The sequence below is a fragment of the Prionailurus viverrinus genome, chromosome B1, assembly GCF_022837055.1.
Source record: "Prionailurus viverrinus isolate Anna chromosome B1, UM_Priviv_1.0, whole genome shotgun sequence".
Classification (NCBI taxonomy): Eukaryota; Metazoa; Chordata; class Mammalia; order Carnivora; family Felidae; genus Prionailurus; species Prionailurus viverrinus.
In genome coordinates this window covers 111301208-111329094 of record NC_062564.1, presented here as the reverse complement: position 1 = coordinate 111329094, position 27887 = coordinate 111301208, and the positions used below count along the sequence as shown (strand labels likewise).

Genomic DNA, 27887 nt, shown 5'->3' with positions numbered 1-27887 from the left:
CAAGCCTCCATGCTGACAGCACAGAGCCTGTTTAAGATTCTCTCTCTCCTTCTCTCTGCCTCCCCCCAACTCCCACTTGCACGAGTCTGTGTATGCTCTCTCAAAATAAACATTTAAAATAATAACAATAAAATCTTTAAAAAACCACCTAAAACTGAATGAAACAAGGAATACAACTTAAATTTGAAGATAAGGTAGTCTTGATAATTGTTGAATATGGATTTTGGATATTTGAGGATTCATTGTCTATTCTCTGTATGTTCAAACATTTTCATGATAAAAATTTTTAAATAAGATTTTTTTTGGTTATGTTCTAAGTCAGTACTAGAAATGCTTCCTTTTTTCAAACTAATTGAAAAACTGAGTAAACAGCTAATAATCTATACTAAAAATTCTAAAAATGAAACATTAACTGTTAGAAGAAAGCCAAGACCAGCACTATACAGCTGCTATGTGCAAACACGGAAAAGAAAAGAAGAACTTCATGCTATTTCTGGGTCTATTTTAAACCCATTTGACTATGGTTTGAGGAAAAAAACTTCAATTATTTCCAAGTGTATTATGCCAGACACTGGGAAAACAGCAGTCCCTTGAAAAGGTAGAGCCACAGAATAAACAAACCGCATAAATTCAGATTATGATACAAAAGGGCATCATAAAGGTTGATATGACAGAGACTAATGTAGACATGATGATTGGAAAGCTCTCTCGTGGGAAGTGATATTTAAGTTGAGATCTGAATATAAGAAAAGGCCACCAGCTATGCCAGGGGTAAAGGTGTTGAGACCAAAGGCACAAGTAAAAAGACTCTGAGACAGAGAAGTTGACAAGTCTACTGAATACAAAGGACATGGTGGCCAGGCCATCCTACCTTGTTTCAAAATAGGATTTTTTTTTCTTAAAGAAAAGTGCATATTCAATCATTTCAATTCCTTCTAAAGCTGCCAAGACTATAATTTTTTAGTCAATTGTTATTTATGGTTTCATTATTTTCCTGTTAAAATTCAGAATACATTAAATGAAATAAAAATAAGTGGATCTTGGAACTTGATGCTATTTTTAAAAAGATTTTCATGCACTGCATGAAAATTGGTGTTTTCCTTGATTGCCTTCACTCAAGAATAAAATTCTAAATTAACATTTCAAAGTTATTCTCAATGATCTCATAAAAACTTTAACCTACTGAAGAAAATCTTTTTTTTTTAACACATTCACACATCCTAAATTGGTGGTAAAACTGACTCATCTCTAATTCTGTATTAATTTTCTCAGATTGTCTTAAGAAAACCAACATTCCTTTTTGAAGAAATACATTTATATCAGAAAACAAATACAGTTAATCTTCCTTACTCACAGATCTTACCTACGCACTAAAATTTATTCAGAAACCCCAAATCAATACCCTGTTTTTGAGGTCATTTGTAGACACACAGAACTACAAAAAATAAGTTGCCCGACATATACATTCCCAGCTGAGGTAGAACAAGGCAACACTCTGCCTTCTTGAGCTCTCATACTATAAACAAGTATCCTTTTTGTCATCTACTTAGCCCATGTTTTTGTGTTTGGGGGCTTTTTGTAAGGGACTGTGCATTTAAAATGTTCCCTAAGCATAGTGCTGTCTAGTGTTGCTAAGTGCAAGAAGGCTGTGATGTCCCTTACAGAGAGAACATATGTTAGATGAGTTTCTTTTTTCTTTTTTAAGTTTATTTATTTATTTTGAGAGAGAGAGAGAGTGCAAGCAGGGGAGGGGCAGAAAGAAAGGGGGGGGAGAGAGAGAGAGAGAGAGAGAGAGAGAGAGAGAGAGAGAATCCCAAGCAGGTTCTGCACTGTCAGCACAGAGCCTGATGTGTGGCTCCAACTCACAAACTGAGATTATGACCTGAGCCGAAAACCAAGAGTTGGACGCTTAACCAACTGAGCCACCCAGGCGCCCCTAGACAGAGGTTTCTTTCAGACATTAGTCATAGTGCTGTTCACTACAAATTCAATGTTAATGGATCAACAATATATATTGTCTTCAAATGGAAACACAGATAAAAACAAGATTTTGATCAGTTGATGAAAATGCTTTGACCAGAGGCTTGAAGGAATCTACCCCTAAAAGCAATGACTCATTTTTCACTAATTCAGTGTTTATGTTGATTTTATAGAATATAACTACCACAAATAAGAAGAATCAACTGCAATCCTCTTTTTAACTTGATGAGAAAAAAGATTTCTTAAAACTAAATTCTAGGGGCCCCTGGGTGGCGCAGTCGGTTAAGCATCCGACTTCGGCCAGTTCACGATCTCACCGTCCGTGAGTTCGAGCCCTGCGTCAGGCTCTGGGCTGACGGCTCGGAGCCTGGAGCCTGTTTCCGATTCTGTGTCTCCCTCTCTCTCTGCCCCTCCCCCGTTCATGCTCTGTCTCTCTCTGTCCCAAAAATAAATAAACGTTGAAAAAAAAATTAAAAAAAAAACTAAATTCTATAATTCTCAAGTCTTCATACTATGGATTTACATCCTTATATGATATTACATAATCATATCTACCCCTACTTATTTTTCATTAAAATTTCTCCTTTTTTTTAATTTTTAGAAAACAAACTATCAACTGCCATCAAACAACTACATTTTTTAAATTAAATTTTATTTTTACTTTACTTATTTTTTAATATGAAATTTATTGTCAAATTGGTTTCCATACAACACCCAGTGCTCATCCCAACAGGTGCCCTCCCCAATGCCCATCACCCACTTTCTCCTCCCTTCCACCCCCCATCAACCCTCAGTTTATTCTCAGTTTTTTTTATAGTTCTTAAATTTTTTTTAACATTTTTTAAAATTTATTTTTGAGACAGGCAGAGACAGAGCATGAACAGGGGAGGGTCAGAGAGAGGGAGACACAGAATCTAAAACAGGCTCCAGGCTCTGAGCTGTCAGCACAGAGCCCGACGCGGGGCTCGAACTCACGGACCGTGAGATCATGACCTGAGCCGAAGCCGGACGCTTAACCGACCAAGCCACCCAGGCGCTCCTATTCTCAGTTTTTAAGAGTCTCTTATGGTTTGTCTCCCTCCCTCTCCAACTTTTTTTCCCGTTCCCCTCCCCCATAGTCTTCTGTTAAGTTTCTCAGGATCCACATGAGTAAAAACATATGGTATCTGTCTTTCTCTGTACGACTTATTTCACTTAGCATAACACTCTCCAGTTACATCCACGTTTCTACAAAAGGCCGTATTTCATTCTTTCTCATTGCCAAGTGGTATTCCATCGTGTATATAAACCACAATTTCTTTATCCATTCATCAGTTGATGGACATTTAGGCTTTTTCCACAATTTGGCTATTGCAAACAACTACATTTTAAAGAAACATATCAGGGGTGCCTGGGTGGCTGAGTCGGTTAAGCCGGCCAACTCTTGGTTTTGGCTCAAGTCATGATCTCACGGTTTGTGAGTTCGAGCCCCTGCTTGGGATTCTCCTTCTCTTTCTGTTCCTCCCATACTTGTGCTTTCTCTACCCCTTTCTCTCACTCAAATAAATAAACAAACTTAAAGAAACATATCAGTACATATAATAATTTATTCCTATTTTCCTCAGGAATCCTTGAGATATTCAAATAAGAATTCAATTTTAACTTTTCTTTGAGTATCATAAAGTACATTGTTCATTCACATTCATATGTATATAATATTTGCTATATTTACTAATATGTTCTATAATAGTTTTTCTTTAAAAAAAATGTTGCTGTTGGCAACATACCATAAGCAAAGTCAGAAGACCAATACCATACTGAAAGAAAATATCTGCAACATATATCATAGATAAGAGGCTAGTATCTCTAATATATAAAGAACTCTTACAAATCAATGAGAATAAAAAGAACAACACCCATTAAAATCTGGACAAAAGGGTAAGAAAGTTCATGAAAAAAAGATATATAAATGATACTTAAACATATGAAAAGATGCTCAATTTCACTTGTAGTAAGAGAAATGCAAATGTAAGTATACTGAATGCCATTTCTCATCTATTAGATAAGCAAAATTCAAAAGCTTGGTAACACACTATATTGGCAAGACCAGAGAAACAAGCACTCTCCTACATTACTGACAGGGCTACGAAATGGAGGGAATTTTGAAGTATCTAATAAAGTCACGCATTTACGCAGCAAACCTACTGGGAATTTGCCCTGAAGACACACCTCAAACAATATGCAAAACACACACACACACACACACACACACACACACACGGTTATGTATTGTCACATTATTTGTAATAGCAAAGTATTGGAGACAGGTTGCATAAATGATGGTTTATCCACACAGCGAGTATTACACAGATACAAACAAATAAATTGAGGATGTGTCCTATGAATTGATATGAAGTGATTTCCAGAATATATTAAGTGAAAAGTAGGTGCTAAAGAATATACAGACTTTACTGTCTTTTGTTGAATATGTGTGTGTCGGGGGCGGGGGGGGGCGGGGGGACAAGAATTTAAACATGGAGCTATTTATTTTTGCAAAAAAGAAACACAGGTATGATATATTGGTTACATATAGCAGGTGAGTAAGAACAGGATAAAAGGCTTAAGGAAGGCATATGAATTTATGTTTTTATACAGCTTTGACTCTTAACTAGGTTCATATTTTACATAGTCAGAAATAAAAATAAATCAACAAGGTTGCACAAAAAACCCCTCATACTGAAATATAAACAATAAACTTAACTATATTTACATCAAATGATACTACAATTACAGTAAAGAAAAGTAACCCAAGTAACTTTTGAACATAACACTCCAACTCTATATTCCCAGGATACATTCTAAAAAAAAAACCAATAAAACAAAAAAAAACAAAAAAAAAATCAAAGGATTTGTGAACTTCACAAACTTGTAAAGGTTTTTTTGCTAGTAGTGATACTAGTATAACAATTTGGAAGCTATTTGATGTGTATTGTATGTAGAATTGAGGAAGTAAATATACGGATGTTGTTGGGAACCAGGGCCCCTTCTCATTTTAGAAGTAAAGAAATATAATAATGAAATGGAAGGACAGGAAGAACCCTGTGGTTTAGAACTGGAATTAGAGATATCAATATGAACTCATGATTATTTTTTAAAAGTATCTTCCAGCAGGGTGTCTGGGTGGCTCAGTCGGATGAACCTCTGACTTCAGATCAGGTCATGATCTTAGGGTTCATTAACTCGAGCCCTGCTTCGGGTGAGTGTGAGCCCCACTTCTCTCTCCCCCTCTCTGTCTCTCTGCCCCTTGCTCACTTGCGCTCTCTCTCTCTCAAAAAAAAAAAAAAAAAGAAAAAGCATCTTCTAGCACACATCTAAAAATGTAAGACAGGAATGGATATTCACACACATATTGCTTATATATGCCTATATATGTTTATATATGCATAAAACATTTGCAGAAGGATATCCTGGAAGGAAACTGTGGCTAATTCTGAGGATTGGACTGAGGGACTGCAGAACTTACTAGATTATCTATTAGAACTGATTTTACCAAGTACATGTATTACCTATTTAAATACTATGTAATTCTTAAGTTTATTTATTTTGAGAGAGAGAGAGAGAGACAATGAGCAGAGAGGGAGAGAGACAGAGAATCCCAAACAGGCCCTGCACTATCAGCATGGAGCCCAACGCAGGACTCGAAACCACGAACCGTGAGATCACGACCTGAGCCAAAATCAAGAGTTGGACACTCAACCGACTGAGCCACCCAGATGCACCAATACCATGTTAATTCTTTAACGTAGCCTCCAAAGCAAATATTTCTCATCCTTAACAGTTATACAGAGAACAATCCAAAACAAACACACCAATCTAACCTTCAGGATTGCTGTCTGGCTCACATGTCTGCAGAGTTCCTTGTTGCTTAAAGGTTGTATTTTTCTTTTTCAATATTTCCAAGCCTTCTAAAGCCGTACTATGTTCAGACAATGACTTTAAAAGGGAAATGTTATTTACTAATCCAGAGAGTTCTGAAGGATTTCTAGGAATATTCCAGTATTGTTTGCTTTCTCCAACAGTTTCTACATCAATATGGTCATGGTCTAAACTTCTAATCCTTCCCAAATCTTCAGGTTCAGGAATACACGCTTCTGTGTCTTTGGAAATTGGACGCTTTTTTCCCAGAGGGTAAAACAAAGAATTAGAAACTTGGGTATTTGATTTATCAAGTGCAACACATTCTTCAGAGTGATTCTGATTGACATTTAATTGTTGGATACTGATATCACTGCTAGAAGTTGATGGTAAAACCCATTCATCGTTTTTGTCTAAATTACTTCCCATAACAAAAGGCTGAGGCTCCTCCTGGTCTGAGAATAGGCTATTTTCAGGAGTCTGATTAATGACTATATTTAAATGAGGAATATGTAAATTCGAGCTGACATCTTTAGATTTACTCAGTAGTGAAGCAGTATCATAGTTAATTCTCACTTTTTGAATAGATTTATTAGCATCTTCATTATTATCTACATATACATCATCAGTCCATTCTAAGGATGAGTCAAAATTGCTTAATGTGTCACTGTACTCTTCTGTTCCTTTTCTAACGTTTTCAGCTTTCCAAGGTCCTGTGTCAAAACCCACATAAGCTTTATCACAAAATTGTGATAGAAGAGTCTCTTTAATAGGAAATGTCTTTGTAGGTTTATCCCCAATAGACGTTAAGGGAGACAAATGTTTACTGCCAACTTCTGTACAGCTTATATCTTCACATCTCTTTTGAACATCTGGACTGTCATTAACCAAAGTTTCCTTTACACGACTCCCTGAATCCTGGGAAACTTTGTTGTTTTCCTGTGACTCCTCTTCAGTGTCACTGGTTTCAAAATTGTTCAGATTAAAAGTCACCTCCACAAGTGGCTGTGTTACATTGCTCATAGGTTTGGGAATACTATTAAGACTTTCACTATCAGTATTACTGTTAGAAAGCATGCTGGTAAAGTCATCAGAGACCCTAGAATTTTTACTTCTAGAAGATTCAATCTGTAGATGTTCAGATTCTGGCAGAAACGACACTGGCTGTTTGTACTCCTTTTCTGGTGTTCCACATATATTTATCTCCTGAGTATTTTCTCTAATGAGAACTGATCCTTTTAGACACATCTGGTCATTTTCATTAACAGGTATTTTATTATTTTTTTGAATGTCAGGCTCGGATAATAAGCCATCATTCTCTACATTGCTACAGGTAACTGGTATATGGTTGCTTTCACAGAATGAAGGAATTTCCAGTTCTACTTCCTGATCCCAAAATTGATCATTAGCATCTACTGGCTTGTCTTCATTATACTTTTTACCCTCTTCAGCACATGTTTCAAAGAACTGTATCTTTTCTTGTACCAAAAGGTCTCTCAAATTTAAATCTATATTGTCTCCCTGGGCCTTGGGTTTCCTTTCTATATTATTTCCATCTTCACTAGAAGAATGTACAGGTGAGCTCTGTGAGGATAAATACACGGCCCACCGGCTTTTATTTCTCACGTTTTTTTCTGATTGATGCCGGTCGTGTAAACTTTCTGTGCTCTTCACGTCAGCACACTCCTTCTGTTCAATTATGCACTTTGGTTTAGTAGGAATGTTTATACTTCCTTGTAGTTGTATCTGAGGGAGATGTTCTGTAATCCCAGAATTTGGCTCCTTACACATAGTTGACTTGGACTTCAAAAGAGCTAATATATGTGCTTTGCTTCTGACGTTTTGTGAAACTCCCAAACGGTGAGATATCAAACCATCTTTTTTTATGGCCTCATTGGTCAGTAAAGAATCTGAATGCTTATTTACAGAACAGACAGGAAAGCAAGAATAACTTTCTTCACATAGCATTTCTGGGTTACTCTTAAAAGATGGAGTAGAGACAACTGAAGAAAAACGTAAGCCATTTGCTTCTCTATTCCTGTAAGTGACAATGTTCTCAGGGTCTATTGGCATATTATTTATATCTTTCTTGCCAGCAGTAGAAAACAAAGGAGGTATGCTGTACAAGGGAGAAAGAAAATTAGGGCCAGGTTTCTTAGCCTCAAGTGATGCCGTTGATTCACCATTTTCTGTAATCATCATTTTCTTTGGCACTTGACGTGGTCCTTGAAAACCCTAAAAATATTAAAACAATTATTAGCTGTCCCATTATCTACAAAGGAAGTGTAAAATGAACTGGCTCAAAAAAAAGGAAAGAAAAAAAAGGAGTCTGTTTTACCAGGTACAGTAATAAAGATATAAAATCTGCTAAATTAAAATGTAAATGCTCATTTGTATTAAGATTTTTCTAATTAGGGTTTACTTCCCTACCTAAACATATATTATGAAGTACCATTTTAATGACATAGAGTACAATAGCTTCAAATTCACTACTTCTTGGAACAATATTATAAATATATATTGACTTATTATTTTCAACAGATAAACTTACAGTAAACTTCCTTTTTAAACCAGCAGGCTGACATCCAAGGGATCGGCCAGAGGATAGAAATGTCCTTGGACTTAACTCTGGTGCTTCTTTACTGACATCCTGTTTAATAGCTATGCTTCCAGCAACTTTAACCTCCTCAACTGTGATTAAGTATCGGTCACCTTCTAAGTCATCTCCAGGCTTCACCTAAATTTTAAACAATACATTTTAAAGAACAAATAAGTTCTAAAACATAAATTCAAAATCACATATATCTGATTATTGGATTCTGTGTTCCAGTAGGTCACTAACACTACTAGCAAGACACAATAGGTATTCGATAAATAATTGTTAAATGTATGAATCGATAACTAAGTCTTTATTATTATGTACTAGTTAAGAAGCACAAAAAGGAACAATACAGCAAAAAAATTGTCACCAATTTATGTATCCAATAATACACATGAGACCCTTTGTTGCATGCAGGAGGTACAATGACAAGCAGCACAAGTATGCCCTCTTTCAAGGAGTTCATCAGGAACTAAACGTAATTTTTTAAATTAGAGCTATTAAATAGCAATTATATATTTATCCTTATAAATTCAGATGAATTATATGCTCATAATTATTACAAATTAATTATTATTATAAATTATTAACTGAAATAATATTATAAATTATTAACCGAAATTGCTGAAATAATCATAATCCAAAAATGCATTTTAATTACTTGAATAAACAAAATATATTTTTTAAGATGTTTATTTTTGAGAGACAGAGAGACAGAGTGTGAGTGGGGGAAGGGCAGAGAGAGAGGGAGACACAGAATCCGAAGCAGGCTCCAGGCTCTGTCAGCACACAGCCCGACATGGGCTCGAACTCACAAACCATAAGATCATGACCTGAGCTGAGGCTGGATGATTAGCTGACTGAGCCACCCAGACACCCCATAAACAAAATACTTTTAAAAAACAAAACAGGGGCGCCTGGGTGGCTCAGTCGGTTGAGTGTCTGACTTCAGCTCAGGTCATGATCTCACGGTTTGTGGGTTGGAGCCCCGCATCAGGCTCTGTGCTGACAGCTCAGAGCCTAGAGCCTGCTTTAGATTCTACGTCTTCCTCTCTCTCTCTGCCCCTCCCCTGCTCACACTCTGTCAATCTCTCTCTCAAAAAATAAACATTAAAAACAAAAAAAAATTTTTAATAAAAAAAACCCAAAAAACATAGCACCTGCCACCATCTCTGTAGCATAAAAATAAGATTATTAACCCCTGGTAATACACAAAATCTGTGTATTATCTCAGACAATGTGCTTAGTCTTTACTCATTAGCAAATGATTTAAAATGAAATAACAGTAGTTAGGCCCAATTAAGCATCTACAGAGATAGTGCTTTTCCTCTTTATGATAAATATAAAGATACCACAACCACTATTAATGTCACATAAAATTTTAGAAGATTTATGGGGCGCCTGGGTGGCTCAGTTGGTTAAGCACCCGACTTTGGCTCAGGTCATGATCTCACGGTTCGTGGGTTCGAGTCCTGCATCGGGTTCTGTGCTGACAGCTCAGAGCCTGGAGCCTGTTTCAGATTCTGTGTCTCCCTCTCTCTCTGCCCCTCCCCTGTTCATGCTCTGTCTCTCTGTCTCAAAAATAAATAAACATTAAAAAATTTTTTCTTTAAAAATTTTAAAAGATTTAACACCATGGTCAAAATCAACACAATGATAACAAGAATATGCATTTTAACACTTTTAGAATCACCATACTAAACTGCTAAGCACTTCACATACATTATTTCTAATTTTTAGACCAACACAATGAAATCTGTCTATTGTCTATATTTTATAAACAGTAGAGAAGTTAGACACAGAGAGAGGTTAGCTAGGAAGCATTTGAAAGTGGGACATGAACCCAGAATGACCTACTTTAATAGCCTTATTCTTTACACTGAAATTGCCTTTAGTTCCCTTTTTTTCCCTCCAAAAGGGAAAAACAGAGAATATTTGAGAAAATATTATAAATAGGAATAATTTCACAAAATATTCCCCACTGTAGTTCTCAGCCTATCAAGATCATGTAATAGAGTTAGGTTATAGGGTCACTTCCCGGGTTCAAATCCCAGCCCTACCACTGTAACTCTATGAACATGAGCAAGTTACTTAACTTTTCTGTACTGCACTCCTAATCTATAAAAATCACAGGGTTGTGGAAAGATTAAATGAAACAATATCTAAAAGTTTTTAGCACAGAGTGTGGCTAATAATAAATGTTCAATAAGTACTAACTATAATTAATACTATAGCAACACTAATAGTAACACTAATAGTATTTGACAATATTCATAAAGGAAAAAAAGAGATGTTTTTAACTTAAATATAGAGATTTAGATAACTTAAAAATAAGATAGAAACATTAAAATACCTCAAGGCACTTAAGAAATATACTCTCCAAACATTCTCCTTTGTCATCATATAAAATTGCCTGTATTAAAACAAATGTTAAACAATATAATATTGCTTTTCTTAAACATCTTCAATAAATAGCAAATCAAAAGTTGTTGCATAAGTAATCATATAATGAAAGAATTACCCACTTTGTTTTGGACTAGAAAGTGTATTTCAGCGTACCTGGGTGGCTCAGTGAGTTAAGTGTGACTTCAGCTCAGGCCATGATCTCATGGTTCATGAGATAAAGCCCACATTGGGCTTGCTGCCATCAGTGCAGAGCCTGCTTCAGATCCTCTGTCCCCGTCTCTCTCTGCCCTCCCCAATTTGAGCACACTCACTCTCTCTCTCTTTCAAAATAAACAAACATTTTTTAAAAAGTAAAAAAAACAAAAAACAAAAACAAGGAAAAAAAGTGCATCTATCTCAAATGTTTCCTAAGCAACTATTCAGTCTGTGCAAGACAGCAAAGGTATACATATAAGGAATTCACAAACTTAATCTCTACCAGAAGGATCTGGGATGGAACTGGAAAGAAAACAGAACTGGAATGTATTAGAGGGCAAAACAGAAGGCAAAATGAGTAAAGAGATTATGGTAATGGTGTGGCACAGAGCACCAGGGAGATGATCAGTGCTTGAAATAAGTCATCAGCATTGGGACGGATACTTGTTTATGAGGTATAAGGAATAAAATTTGAAGGAGAAAAAGGAAACTAAGGTAGTTATAACTTTCTGGCTTTCTCCTTGTTATCTCTAGACATTTTTTATACCAGTTTCTCCACTAGTCCCTTAAATATTACTGTTTCCATCACTTTGGAAAATAGTTTGGCAGTTGCTTAAAAGGTTAAACATGAGATGCCACGTGATCCGGCAATTCCACTCCTAGATATATATACAGAGAAATGAAAACATAGATCTTCACAACTTCACAAATATTGCACACAAATGTTCATACCAACATTACACATAACACACATAACAGCCAAAAAAGTGGAAATGACTCATATGTATACCAATTGAAGAATGGATAAATAAAATGTGACATATCTACACAATAGACTGTTACTGAACAATAAAAAGGAATAAAGTATTGACACATGCTTCAACATAGATGAACCTTGAAAACATGCTAAATGAAAGTAGTCATTCAATGAAAGAACACATATTATACAATTCCATACACGTGAAAAGTCCAGAATAGGCAAATCTATTGAGACAGTAAGTAGATTAGTGGTTGCTTAGGGTTGGGAGGTGGATACTGAGTAGTGACCATTAATAGGTATGGGATTTCTTTTAGGGGTGACAAATGTTCTAAAATTATATTGTAGCAATGGTCAGCAAAATTCTGTGAATATACAAAGAACCATTAAACTGAATACTTTAAATGGGTGAATTGAAAAGTTTGTGAATGTTATCTCAACACAACTCTTTAAAAGATTGGTGTTTACAAAGGCCCTATCTTTTCCCCTCTATTCTTTACATTCTCTACTCCATCCTTTGGCGATATCATCCACACAAACCAGATCATGTGATGCTTCTGTTCAAATCCTTCCAATGTCTCCACAGCTCCCAAAGAATAAGAACAAAAGTTCCTACAATGACCAATAAGGCTTACATAATCCCCTTTATCTCCATTCTCACCCTTGCTCACCCTACTCCTTGTTGTTTGCCTAACTCACTAGCCATACGTATTCATTTAGTTTATTGGTCTCTTTCCTCCATGCTATTTCCATGAAGTCAGGGATTTATGTGTTTTGCTCTCTCTGCATCCCCTAGAATAGTGTGTAACTCATAACAGGTTCTCAAAAAATATCTGCTAAATGAATAGATGAATGTATTCACTCCAGGAATTTCAAATATCTAAGTGTTAAATACTCCTAACATCTCTATATCAGTGGCCCAGAACTTTCCTGAGTTCCAGGTCTCTAGAGACAATTACTTAAATGTTCCTAGGACAGAAAAAATTCAGTAAATTCAAAACAATGGAACTCAAAATCTTAATTTTTCCTCCTAAACTTGCTTTTTTTCTTTTTGAGATATCCTATTTCAGTACCATAAAAACAATACAAAAACCTGAAAGTCATTGTGAATTCTCATCTTTCACATCCAAGACCTTAAGATTCTATAATATTTTCATAATTTCTCCCTAATCATCCTTTCTCTCCACTGTCATTGCTAATGCCTGGTTGGCCAGACCCCCATCACTTTTTGTCTACATTATTCTTTAGACTACACTCTTCCTAACTTCATCCTACACAGCTCAGAAGTTATGATACACATTACTGCCAAAGTGATCTTTCTAAAATAGAAACATGATTATGTCACTCTTCGACTCCTAATTCTTCACTGGCTCCTGAAGCAGAGAAGACAAAGTCCTTCATTATATGACTCCTGACTGCCTCTTTAGCTATATTCTACAATTGTCCAATATGAGTCCTTCATTCCAGGCATATTTAATTGCTTATAGTTCCCCAAATGTTTAATACACTTCCATACCTCCACGTTGTTACAGTTATACCATCTTTAACTTCCGTCCCTCCAAGCTATCAATTCTGTTTACAAAACAAAACAAATCCTCAAAAATTATGCTGCATCTGGAAAGACTTCTCTGAACCAGAGTCAGACTTTGATGTCTCTCCTTTGTAATCTTATAGAACCCTAAGCATATCTCTTTACATATTATAATCTTATGTTCTCAGGTAAAAGCTCCTTGAAGGCAAAAACTATAATAACAGTTACCATTTATTGCATTCTTACAGTGTGCCAGGTACTTTGATAAGAGATTTATACATTTTTCTTATTTTTCTTATTTAATCCTCAAGACAACTTAAAGAAACTATAGCCCTTGAGAGACTAAATAACTTGCCAAGATTACATATCTAGTAAGTGAAGAACCAGGATTCAAACTAAGGTTGTTTGACATTAACTGGTCTTCTACATTGCCTCCATATGTCTTATTTAACTTCTCCCACTGCCTACCAGCAACATATGTTTATTGAATGATGACTCAATTAATGGAAGTTGAGTAACTGTGACAGTAAGAATTTGGATAGGTAGGGAAAAGGTAATACTAGTAAGAGAAATGGTGCAAGCAGTGGTTTGGATTTGAGAACAAGGCTGTAATTTAGGATCTACTAACTTTCTTGCATCACAGAAAATCCCTAGGACTAACTTGAATTTATCTTGTCTTCCTGTAACTTACCAATGAGAGGCATAAAATAGACATTCAATAAATATATGCTATACGTGCAGATAAAGTTGGATAACACCACTAGTGTGACCTAATATTATGATTTTGTACCAGAAGACATGAAGGATATGCAGAATCTAATCAGATGCCTTTTTTTTAAATGTTTATTTATTTTTGAGAGAGAAAGAGAGAGAGCAAGGAAGGGGCAGAAAGAGAAGGAGACAAAACGCAAAGCAGGCTCCAGACCCTGAGCTGTTGGTACAGAGCCCGATGCAGAGCTCAAGCTCACAAACTGCGAGATCATGACCTGAGCCGAAGTCAGATGCTTAACCAAATAAGCCACCCAGGGGCCCCAGATGTCCTTTTAATATAAGACAAAATCTGTAAGACTTTGCAGACTTGGCCCAACCAAATAGGAAAACTATTAAATATGTGTATATATATAGAGAGAGAAAGAATAGCTCTAACAGTGAATGGATTAATTAGTTTAAGACAAATTATTTAAAAATATCAATGAGGGCAGGCATAGACATTCATTTATTCAGATTAAAAGAATTAGATAATTGCAAACTGATGCAACCATTCTGGAAAACAATGTGGCGGTTCCTCAAAAAATTAAAAATAGAACTATTCTACAATCCAGCAATTACACTATTAGGTATTTATCCAAAGGATACAGGAGTGCTGATTCGAAGGGGCACATGCACCCCAATGTTTACTGCAGCAATATAAACAATAGTCAAAGTATGGAAAGAGCCCAAATGTCCATCAACTGACAAGTGGATAAAGAAGATGTGGTATACATATACGATGGAATATTACTCGGCAATCAAAAAGAATGAAATCTTGCCCTTTGCAACAACGTGGATGGAACTAGAATGCATCATGCTAAGTGAAATAAGTCAGTCAGAGAAAGACAAATATATGATTTCACTCATATGTAGAATTTAACAAACAAAACAGATGAACATAGGGGAAGGGAAGCAAAAATAAGATAAAAGCAGAGAGGGAGACAAACCATAAGAGACTCTAAATACAGAGAACAAACTGAGGGTTGCTGGTAAGGTGTTAGGAGCAAGGATGGGCTAAATGGGCGATGGGAATTATGAAGGGCACTGGTCAGGAGGAGCACTGGGTGTTATATGTAAGTGATGAATCACTAAATTCTATTCTTGAAATTATTACATTATATGTTAACTAACTTTGACTTAAATTTTAAAAAATAGGGATGCCTGGGTGGCTCAGTCAGTTGAATGTCTGACTTTAGCTCAGGTCATGATCTCAAGGTTCATGAGTTCGAGCCCCTCATCGGGCTCTGTACTGATGGCTCAGAGCCTGGAGCCTGCTTTGGATTCTGTGTCTCCCTGTCTCTCTGCCCCTCCCCCACTCACGCTCTGTCTCTCTTTCTCTCTCTTTCAAAAATAAACATTGAAAAAAAATTTTTAATAGTAAGTAAAAATTAAAAAATAATAAAAGAATTAGATAATGCCATGACTTAAACCTAAGATATCAACTATGAGACCAACACTCTCTAAAGGGCATGGACTTAGACATCCTGTTGTTACTCCCACTAAACACAAGGCTCAACATATCCCTTTATGATGCTGGTAAGGGTACAGTGATTATCTATAACCCTAGGTCTCAAGTCCCAGCCTAGAATATAATTAGTAACTTGTGTTCACTGATATACCTTCAATTTACTTGGGCAGTAACATTTTTATCTAAAGTTTATTTATTTGTTTGTTTGTTTATTTTTAAGTAATCTCTACACCCAATGGACTCAAACTCACAATTCACAACCCTGAGACCAAGAGTCACCTGCTCTATGGAATGAGCCAGCCAGGTGCCCCTAAAAAAAAAAAAATTTTTTTAACTATGGAAAAGGACTTTTTAACTCCTGAAACATTTAGAACTGGATAGTGATAAGGCAGTAAATCACCCCCAAAATATCAATGCTTTTGAGTTAAGATCATGAATAGGTTTTAGTAATTATGCAACCCATGATTTTGAAGTATCTGTGCTATTTTAACATTCAAAAATTATTTTTTACTTTAAAAAGTATTTGTAATGTTTCAATTTACAAAGACAGATTATACATTTATGATCCCAAATGTGTAACTGAAAAATTCATTTTGGATATGTGGCCTTTATTTTTTTGTAACTCTTAGAGAGAGAGGAAGGAAAGGGGAGAGAGAGAGAAAGAAAGAAAAAATCAGAGTCACCTGGCTGGGTCAATGCAAGCAGGAGAGAATGCAAGCAGGGGAGAAGAACAGAGGGAGAGAGAAAGAGAATCTTAAGCAGGCTCCATGCTCAGCACAGAACCCAACATGGGATTTGATCCTACAACCCTGGGATCATGACCTGATCTGAAATCAACAGTTAGATACTCAACTGAGCCCCCCAGGTGCCCCAGATATGTGACTTTTTAAGTGAGAGAGGTGGGTAACTAAATTTTACTAAGTTTATAAACAGTATTAGAATACTTACAAAGCCTTAAGAATAACTATGTTTATGTTTAATTTACTAGATATAATAGAAGGATTTTGGCAATTGGGAGGTTTTTATTTGTTAGGACAACTAAAATGCTAAAGAAAGAAAATCAGAGGCACCTGGCTGGCTCAATTGGTATGGCATGCAACTCTTTTTTTCTTTTTCTTTTTTTTTTACTTGAGAGATGGAAAGAGCGTGAGTGGGGGAGAGGCACAGAGGCAGGGAGAGGGAGAATCCCAAGCAGGCTCTGCACTGAATGTGGAGCCCAAGGGAGGGCTTGATCCCACAATCCTGGGATCATGACCTGAGCTGAAATCAAGAGTCAGACACTCAACCGACTGAGCCACCTATGTGCCCCAGCATGCAACTCTTGATCTTGGGATCATGAGTTTGAGCCCCACATTGGATGTAGATATTACTTTGGGGGGGAGGGGGGAAGAAAGAAAAAAAAGAAACGGACACCTGGCTTGTTCAGTAGGAGGAGTATTTCACTTTTGATCTAAGGGTTGTGGGTTTGAGCCCCATGTTGGGTATAGATTACTTAAAAACAAAATCTTAAAAAAAAAAAAAAGAAAGAAAAAGAAAAAAGAAAAAAAATTTATAAATTTAAAATATTTAAAATTTTGTCTGTTACTAGACTGATGACTAAAAGTATCCAGTTTGTTCAACTTAAATTGACTGAACGTTAAACCCACTGAACGTTAAAGTTAATAGGAAGTGTAAGTTGAACTTGAAGGCTTAAGGCAAAACGATTTTTTTCTTTTAATTTTGTTTTAACTAATTGCTAATTTAAAAATAATAACAAGTAGCCTTTCTACATTGAAAAGCTTCTCTGGTAATTTCACAATGATAGATATGTAGAATAAGGACAGAATATGGAGATCTTTAACTGCTAACTGAGAAGTATGACTTCTAACTTCATGTATTGTCAACTCAAATGTGTTGGAGGGTTTTTTTTGTTTTTGTTTTTAATTTGTAATATTAACAGAGACAGCAGAATGGTTAGGATATGGGCTCTGGAACCAAAAAGCCTAGGGTCACATATGACTTCTCCATTTTCTAACTGTGAGATCTGTGGACAAGTTACTTCACCTTTCTGTGCTTCAGTTTCATCCTCAGTAAAATAAAGATAAAAAGAGTAACTAATAGTGGAGTTATGTAGACTAAGTAAGTTGACACATTTAAAGCATGCCTGGCACCTAGTAAGCAGTTGACAATATAAGTTTTTCTAAAAATCCATCCGGGGGGGCACCTGGGTGGCTCAGTTGGCTGAGCATCCTACTTTGGCTTGGGTCATAATCTCGTGGTTTGTGGGTTTGAGCCCCACATCAGGCTCTGTGCTGACACCTCAGAGCCTAGAGCCTGCTTCAGATTCTGTGTCTCCCTCTCTCTGGCCCTCCCCTGCTTGCACTCTGTCTCTCACAAAAAATAAATAAACATTAAAAAAAAATGTTTTTTTAATCCATCTGGGAAGGGGAATGAAGGGACAAAATGGATGAAGATGTCAAAAGACACAAAATTCTAATTATAAAAATAAATAATGTACAGCATAGTGACCATAATTAATACCACCATACTGCATATTTAAAAGTTGCTAAAAGTAAATCTTAAAAGTACTCATCACAAAAAATAAAAGAAAAAAAATTTTGTTAACTATATATGGTGACAGATGGTACCCTACACTTACTGTGATCATTTTGCAATGTATATGAATATCAAATCACTATACTGTACACCTGAAACTAACATAATGTTAAATGTCAATTATACTTCAATAAAAAAATAAATAGAGCAGATTGCTCTCCCTAATTGGGTGGGCCTCATCTGATCAGAGGAAGGACCGAAGAGAATAAAAAGCTTGAGTAAGAAAAAACTCCTCCTGCCTGATTGTCTCTCAGCTGAGTTATGAGTGCTCTCCTGCCTTTTGACTCAAACTGAAATACTGGCTCTTCCTGAGTCTCAAGCATTCCAACATTTATACTGAAACTACACTATTGGCTTTCTTGGGTCTCCCATCTTACCAACTACGGATCTTGGGACTTGTCAGCTTCCACAATCACATCATCCAATTCCTTAGAATAAATCTCTTTTCTCCCTCTCTCTCTCTACGTGTGTACACACACACACACACACACACACACACACACACACACACGGATAAAAGAGAAAGAAAGATTTATATACCTTTATGTATTTCTTTATAAGTACATGTAAGACTGAGTCCTAAGGAAAAATTTAAACTTTGAGAAGAGAATGAGCCCACAGAAAATACTTAGACGTCAGTAAGCAACATCAGGAAAGTGTGGTGTCACAAAAGTCAAATGAAGAGGTATCAGGAAGAAGAATGGAGGAGCCAACAGTGTTGCATAAGGTCATGAGAACTGGTTAAAGAATATTACAATTTGGCAGATGGAGATCCTTGGGGGTGAGAAAAGTAACCCATAGAAGGATTACCATATCTAGTCAAGTAAAAGATCACCCTAGCAAATAATTCTCTCAAGACTGATAGGTACATATCACGATCAAAGTAACTGATTAAAAGAAAACATGAAAATAAAGAGTACTCTGTACATAATTTTAGAAATCAGCTACTTTTCTACAATGGTGTGTCAACTCTGTACATACCATTTCCCTCTATTACCATGTTAGAAATATATTTTAATATATTTTTTTATCATTAAACTCATGCCTGCAAAGAAAAAAAAATGCCAAAATTCCTAAATCATTTTATAGAAAACCTAATTCAACTTTTGAAAATCAAAACAAATTCAATAATATTTACTGAACTTCTATAATGCACAAATTAATCACTATAATCATCTGATCACTTCTGTTTTCATATTGTTTCAGTTTATGGACAAATTTAACATTCTATCATCTATAGAGTCTTTTTTAATACTCAATCAAAAGGCAAGAATCTAGCTCTTGAATTTTGTAGTCAACTGCTTTGTACTTACTTTGTTTCCCAAGTGAGTGATCTTCAGAGTTCCATCTTGCCACACTTTTGACTTCTTCATTTTTTGATGAGTATACAGTACCTTATTTCCAAAAGTACAAAAGAAATGGTTTCTTTTTACATGTATTAAATGTTATATATCTTTATACACTTCCTACCCACAAAAAATATTTAGACATCTTTTATCGAAACAAAAGATATAATAATAACAACAAAACATCAGGGTGTCTGGTTGATTCAGTTGGCACAGTACATAACTGTGAGTTCAAGGCCCACACTGGGCCCTGAGCTTACATGAAAAAACAATAATAATAATAAATAACAACAAACATCAATTTAAAAAAAAGAAACTTGGTAGTAGAAGTCAAGGCAGGAAAGAAACAAGATAAAATCTAAAGAGGAAACTGAAAAGTTAACTGGACCACAACAATTTTGAGGGGCACCAGGGTGGCTTAGTCACTTAAGCATCTGACCCTTGATTTCAGCTCAGGTGATGATGCCAGGGTTGTGGGACTGAGCCCCACATTGGGCTCTGTGCTGAGCGTGGAACTTGCTTAGGATTCTCCCCACCTCTACCCCTCTCTCCTGCTTGCACGCACACTTACACACTCTCTCTCTCTCGCTCAAAAAAATAATAACAATGGTAATTTTGAGCTTCTCAGTCATCTGTGGGAAGGAAAATATTTGTTGAGTTATACAGAAGTCATGATCTGTGCTCAAAATGTAGTCCAGAGACTCCTATAAGTCCCCAAGACCTTTTCAGGGGTCTATGAGGTCATAGGTCTATGAGGTCATATTTTCGTGATGTTATTTGCCTTTTCTCTCATTTCTTCAGGCATGCAGAATGGAGTTTCCCAGGGTTATGTATATGCAATGTTGTAAGATTCAATTTCAGACTAATGCAGAGGCAGATCTGAGAATCTAGCGGACTTTTATTAAGTCAATTGCTAGGAGGATTTGCAAAAAAAAGTAAAGCAATGCCACTTTTTTCTATGTGTTTTTCTTCTGTTGTTGTTTTGGAAAATATAGCTATTTCCATTAAAAAAAAAAAGTAATTTATGTCCGATGTAATGGGTTATTTTTAATGAATTAATAAATATTTTTTAAATTTGTTACAATTTATCATATGAAAGACATCAATAGACATAAGCCCCAGAATCAAAAATTCTCTTGGGTCCCCAATAATTGTTTAGAGCATAAAAGGATCCTAAGACCAAACAGTTTTAAGAATCACTAATCTAGATAGAAGAGGCATGCCAATTCTTCAAAAGAAATTATTTCCTGGTCCTAACAAAGAGCTTACAAAGAGTTTGTTCCAAAGGACTTTGTATAACAAACCTGAATAGTAGGCAAGAGATAGGGTTGCCAGGTAAAACATCAGGCAATATTTGAAATATACATATTTATACCAAAAAAATTATTCACTGTTTATCTGATACTTAAATTTAACTAAGTGTCTTGCTTTTAGGTTCTGAGGTTGTTTGTTAAATCTATCAACCCTAGCAAGACATTTGTGAAATGTGAAAGGAAGTAAGAAAAAGGAAATAGTGGGGCACCTGGCTGGCTCAATGCATGGAGCGTGCAATTCTTGATCTCAAGGTTGTAAGTTAGTGCCCCACAGTGGGTGTAGAGATTACTTGAAAATAAAATATTAAATAATAATAATAATAATAAAATAAAGAGGATTTTAAAAAAAGAAAAAAGGAAATAGTGAAAACTGGTAAGACTCACAATAAATTCCTGGCTTTCCATTATTTCTTCCGAAGTTATAAACGAGTCAGGTCCAGAAAATAACTGTGGCTATTCAATTATTTCTATCACCTAAAATGAAAACAAAGAACATTCAACCTTGACGAAAAGAATAAATATCAAACACAATTGTTTCCCACAAACTCGACAGAAGAGAGAAATCTGAGAGTTCTAAGTCTCTTAGAATCACCAAGGGAAACATAGGTATAATCAAATTATCTGATACTAAGTACACAATAAAAGAGTGACCCTACCCTGTGGAAAAAGAATTTGCCAAGAAAAACTAAAAGAGAAAACTAAGTAAAATATGTAAGATAATGTATATTATAAAATACATAAAATAACATGTTATTAATATATATTATATAACAATAATATATATATTATATAAAATAATTAGCATGGAAAGCTTTTTCTAGGTGCCATAACATGTATCTGAAAATGATCCTACAACATATGGGATCCTTGTGGAAAGAGCTTCAATTTTCCATTTTCTAAATTGCTATAGGCACCACAAGATGGCCCCCTTGCGTTTTGAATTTTTCCTTTTACATCTTAAAGTCAACATATCCTAGCATCCAAGAATATACAAATTTCCTCTGCAAGGAATAATCTTTGCAATATCACTGCAATGATATTGGAATGAGTACTGTAGTTATCCTATGCTACTGGATAAAATTGTTACTGTGGGCAAATTTAGAAATCTAAAATTACTGATGGGGAATTGAAGAAGTAAACAGAGATGCCAATGAAAAAAAAATTTCTAAAGCACTGGTTCCAAAGGTATGAACCCTGGACTAACAAGACAACATCACCTGGGAACTAGTTAGAAATTCAAGGTCTTGGGTCCCACCCCTGACCTGTTCAATCAGAGAGTCTAAGGTCAGGCCCAGTACTTCGTTTTAACATGCCCTGCAAGTGATAGTGATATATGCTCAATTTTGAGAACACACGGCTAAACCACCCAGGATGATTCAATAAAAGTATAATTTGCGATTCTAGATTCAAATCCCCTTTCATACATATAAAATATACCACATACGTATCATTTATAAATTACATATATTATTTCCCTTAGTACTTGCCAGACAATGTGCTAAACTAGGTACTAAAATGAACAAAATACTATTCTTAATCAAGGAAATTTCAGTGTAGCAGGGTGAAAAACAGTACTTACAATAAACCATGACAGAAATAAGCACAGGAGGGGCACTTAACTGGGTCTAGGGCATCAAATAAGGCTTCCCGAAGAACATAATGTCTAAGCTGCAAGTTGAAATAACCATAACCAAAAGATGCCAGGAATGTATTTCCAAAATGAAATCAATATATACAAGGACGTGTGAAAAGACACAGCAAGGCATGATCAAGGAACTCAGTACAATTAAGGAGTCAAGATAGGGAATAGTGAGAGAGAAGACTGAAAAAAACCGAGAAATAATAGGAGGGCCTTCTATGCTATGCCGAGTTGTTTGAACTTTGCATAAAGGCAGTGGGAAGGGTAGGGTTTTAAGAATAAGATTACATAATCTGACTTGGGTTTTACAAAGATTGCTCTGGCTGGTGAATGGAGATAGGAGGGATAAGGGATTAGGCAAATGAGGTATGAATACTTGCCCCAGGACATAGTTCACAGGACAGGACACAGGCCTATTGGAGGCACTGCCTTTCAGAGATAAAAACTCCCATATCCTACATCCCTCCCCTCAAACCCACAGGAATTGCTAAATCCCTAATGAATGCCAAGAAGATAACAGATGTCCAGAGAAACACATCTTTCACTACTGTTTTAGAGCAACTTGCTCCCAGCCACTGAATGTGTTGGACATTCTACATAGGTATGAGACTACATGGTGTAGGCACAGTGCTTGGCATGTGGCAGTTATTGATATGAGATTGCTTTAATAACAGCTATCATTTATTCAGTGCAATTATGTGCTAGACATCTAACATGCTTTAAATGCTCACAACCTTACTGTATAGATTTCAATTTTCACATTATTTTACAAAAAAAGGAAACGAAAGTATATATCAGTAAATAATTTGCCCAAGATCACAAAATAAATGGCAGATTCAAAATTCAAAACTAAGTAGTTTAGGGGCCCCTGCCTGGCTCAGCCCCTAGAGCATGCACCTCTTGATCTCCAGTTGAGTTCAAGCCCATGGTGGGCATAAAGTTTACTTAAAAAAATGTGAAATTTTAAAAACTAAGTAGTCTAAACTCTGGCACTCATACTCACAAATATGACATATAACTATTTATTGAGTGCCTACTATATCAGGCAGGAAGTAGACTAGATAATTTATATCATATAAAAATTATATATAATATTTGCCAGTCTCAGAACCTGAAGGCATGATCTAAAGCACTGGTTTAGATATTATCACCACAACATACAGATTAGGAAACCGGTATTTACTAATATAGGATTACTTATATTCTATTTACGAATTGCAAGATAAATCCCCATTGTTTTCCTAAATCTGAGATACTACTTGCGGGATTTACAATTTAAAAGGAATTGTAAAGATCCATGCTCTCAGAAGTGTAAATTAGATAAAAAAAAAAAAAAGACTAGCTTAAAAAAAAAAGGCTAACTGTATTCAAAAATATTTAAAGAGGCCTGGAGTGCCTGGGTGGCTCATTCGGTTAAGCACCTGACTCTTGATTTTGATTCAGGTCATGGTTCGTGAGTTCGGGTCCTACATCAGGTTCCTACTGACAGTGAGGAGGCTACTTGGGATTCTCTCTCACCCTCTCTCTCTGCTCCTCCCTCTCACACAGGTGCACACACTTGCTCTCCATCCCAAAATATATAATTTTTTTTTTTAAAGAAGAGCTAGTAACTATTCTTCTCAAACTGTTCCAAAAAAATAGAATTGGAAGGAAAGCTCCCAGACTGATTCTATAAGGCCAGCATTACTTTGATTCCAAAACCAGACAAAGATCTCACTAAAAAGAAAAATTATAGGCCAATATCAATGATGAACACGGATGCAAAAATTCTCAACAAGACATCAGCAAATCAAATCCAACAGTATATTAAAAGAATTATTCACCATGGTCAAGTGGGATTTATTCCTGGGCTGCAAGGGTGATTCAGTCTTCACAAATCGATCGTGATACACATTAATAAAAGGATAAGAACTATATGATCTTGTCAAAAGATGTAGGAAAAGCATTTGACAAAATACAGCATCCATTCTTGATAAAAACCCTCAACAAAGTAGGTATAGAGGGAACATACCTCAACATCATAAAAGCCATATATGAAAGACACACAGCTAGTATCATCCTCAATGGGGAAAAACGGAGAGCTTTTCCTTATAGTCAGGAAGGAATAAGACAGATTTCCAGTCTCACCATTACTATTTAAATAGTACTAGAAGTCAGCCTCAGCAATCACACAACAAAAAGAAAAAAACAGGCATCCACATCAGCACGGAAGAAGTCAAACTTTACTATTTGCAGATGACATGATACTCTATGTAGAAAACCAAAAGACACCACCAAAAAAATTACCAGAATACATGAATTCAGCAAAGTCTCAGGATATGAAATCAACATGCAGAAATCTGTTGCATTTCTATACACCAATACAAAGCAGCAGAAAAAGAAATCAAGCAATCTATCCCATTTGTAATTGCACCAAAACAATTAGATACCTAGGAATAAACCTAGGTAAATAAAGAGGTAAAAGACCTATACTCTTGAAGACTATAGAACACTTATGAAAGAAATTGAGGAGGACACAAAGAAATGGAAAAGCTTTCCATGCTCACGGACTGGAAGAAAAAACATTGTTAAAATGTCTATAGTACCAAAAGGAATCTACATATTCAATGCAATCATGATCAAAATAACACCAGCATTCGTAACACAGCTAGAACAAACAATCTTAAAATCTGTATGGCACCACAAAAGACCCCAAATAGCCAAAGCAATCCTGAAAAAGAAAAACAAAATTGGAGGCATCCTGATTCTGGATTTCAAGCTATACTGCAAAGCTGTAGTCATAGAGACAGTATGGTACTGGCACAAAAACAGACACATAGATCAACAGAACAAAGAACCCAGAAATAAACCCATAATTATACAGTCCATTAATCTTTGACAGAGCAGGAAAGAATATCCAGTGGAAAAAAGACAGTCTCTTCCACAAATGGTGTTGAGAAAACCAGACAGCAACATGGAGAAGAATGAAAACAGACCACTTTTTTACACCATACACAAAAATAAATTCAAAATGGGGGTGCCTGGGTAGCTCAGTCAGTTAAGTGTCCAACTCTTGGTTTTGGTCATGATTTCACAATTCGTGAGATCAAGCCCCATATCAGGATCTGCACTGGCAGCACAGAGCCTATTTGGGATTCTCTAACTCCTTCTGCCCCTCCTCAGCTCATGCCATCTTTGTCTCTCTTAAAATAAATAAATAAACAAAAAAATAAATAAATAAATTTGAATGCATGAAAGAACTAAATGTGAGGTAGGAAACCATCGAAATCCTAGAAGAGAACAAGCAGCAACCTCTTTGACCTTGGCCAGAGTAACTTCTTACTAGAGACATTGTGGAAGGCAAGGGAAACAAAAGCAAACATGAAGTATTGGGACTTTAGATAAAAAGCTTCTGCACAGGGAAGAAAACAATCAACAAAACTAAAAGGCAGCCTATGCAATGGAAGAAGCTATTTGCAAGTGACATATCTGATAAAGGGTTACTATCCAAAATCTATAACAAACTTATCAAACTCAACACCCCAAAATAAACAATCCAGTTAAGAAATGGGCAGAAGACACGAATAGACATTTTTCCAAAGAAGACATTCAGATGGCAAACAAGACACATGAAAAGATGCTCAACATCACTCAGCATAAGGGAAATACAAATCAAAACCACAATAAGATACCACCTCACACCTGTCAGAATGGCTAAAGTAAACAACACAAGAAACAACAGGTGTTGGCCAGGATGTGGAGAAATGGGAACCCTCTTGAGCTGTTGGTAGAAATGCAAACTGGTGCAGCCACTCTGGAAAACATAATGGAGGTTCCTCAAAAAGTTAAAAATACAACTACCCTATAGTCCAGCAAATGCACTAGTATTTGCCCAAAGGATAAAAAAAGTACAGATTCAGAGGTGCATGCATCCCAATGTTTATAGCAACATCAACAATAGCCAAACTATGGGAAAAGCCCAAATGTCCAGCAACTGATGAATGGATAAAGATGTATTGTATCTATACATATATACATGTACACACAATAGAATATTACTCAGCGATCAAAAAGAATGAAATCTTTCCATTTGCAACGATGTGGATGAAGCTAGAGTATATTACGTTAAGCCACGTAAGTCAGTCAGAGACTTACAGGATGGGGGGAAAAAGGGGAAACAAACCATAAGAGACTCTTAAGGATAAAAAACAAACTGAGGGTTGATGGAGGGAGGAAGGTGGGGGACAGTAGATGCATGATGGGTACCAAGGAGGGCATTTGTGAAGAGCCCTGGGTGTTGTATGCAAGTGATGAATCACGGAGATCTACTCCTGAAACCAAAATTGCACTGTATGTTAATTAACTATAATTTACATAACATTTTGAAAAGAAAAAAAAATTTCCTTAAAGTCTTCCTTGATGAATCACGGAGTTCTACTCCTGAAACCAAAATTGCACTGTATGTTAATTAACTATAATTTACATAACATTTTGAAAAGAAAAAAAAAATTTCCTTAAAGTCTTCATCAACATCAAGTGTTGATCCACTAAAGGGTCAAAGTTTAATGTGGAAAACTTTTAAAGTGGTATGGAGCCCTCAGATGGTGTGATGTTTATATAACCAGACACATACAAACACACCCCCACACACATATATACTCATATATCCTTACACTGCTTTGTACATTCATATATAAAATTCAGTGTTCTCAATAAAATGAGTACCACTTCCTTTTAAGTACCACAAGATTTTTTTTGTCTTTTATTCTGGAACAAGCAGGACCTTTAGAATCCATAAATGGTTCAGATTCAAAAGTTGGAGTCTCGAACCCAATATCCTGTTTAAGAAACCAGTCAGTCCAAGTAACCAAAAGAAGCCCACACTTCATTTACCAAGATAGTAATTACCATGATCCTGTGTTAACCAAGTGGCAATGAGACTGACAAAGGACTTGACCCTTTGTCAGTCCTAAAAACAAACAGAAAAACCCTCCCTGGTCCTTACACGTATGCGGGAACTGCAGAGCAGAGGCTTGGAAACGCGGCGAAGAGGAGGCAGCAATTTAACAGGGATTCGGAGCAAGTTGCGACAGTCACTACCCAAACGTGGTCCGCACGGCACCCGGACCAGTCCGCTTCTGGCGGAACAGATTCTTTTAACTCTTTGCCCTAAATCAGTGACGCTGCCTCTCGCTCAAAAACCCCTTGCCTATCCACCCTCAATCCCGGGAAAACACTTCACCGGTCCATTGCATAAAATCCACTTTCGAATTTCTCCCGCGAAAAACTGTGGCGTCATTAGCCCGCGACCGGAACAAGTCAGGACCCAATACTTGGCCCGCCCACGAGAAGCAGCATTTTCAAACCGCCAAACTTTTCGCTGAGAGCCTAGGCCAGCCGCGTACTCCGACGCCCCGCCCCCTGCGCCAGCTCAC

The 27887-nt window shown here is 36.3% G+C and overlaps 1 protein-coding gene across 6 annotated transcripts in view; it reads right to left on the bottom strand.

Annotated features, from left to right (window-relative positions):
• ZGRF1 (zinc finger GRF-type containing 1) overlaps positions 1–27851 on the bottom strand; it is a 92391-nt gene extending 64540 nt beyond the window's left edge. For 2 of the 6 annotated variants that reach the window (XM_047856260.1, XM_047856263.1), the window contains exons 1-6: positions 27458–27844; positions 21219–21308; positions 19489–19569; positions 10827–10886; positions 8426–8611; positions 5838–8109 (exon numbers count right to left, since the gene is read on the bottom strand). In XM_047856260.1, coding sequence (XP_047712216.1) covers positions 5838–8109; positions 8426–8611; positions 10827–10886; positions 19489–19569; positions 21219–21239 — 2620 coding nt within the window. In that variant the 5' untranslated portion in view covers positions 21240–21308; positions 27458–27844. Of the gene's footprint in view, positions 1–5837; positions 8110–8425; positions 8612–10826; positions 10887–19488; positions 19570–20092; positions 20175–21218; positions 21309–27457 lie in introns of those variants that run through there. The other 4 variants (XM_047856265.1, XM_047856264.1, XM_047856262.1 and 1 more) reach the window with 4 other exon arrangements.
• Between the last annotated feature and the right edge of the window lie 36 nt (positions 27852–27887).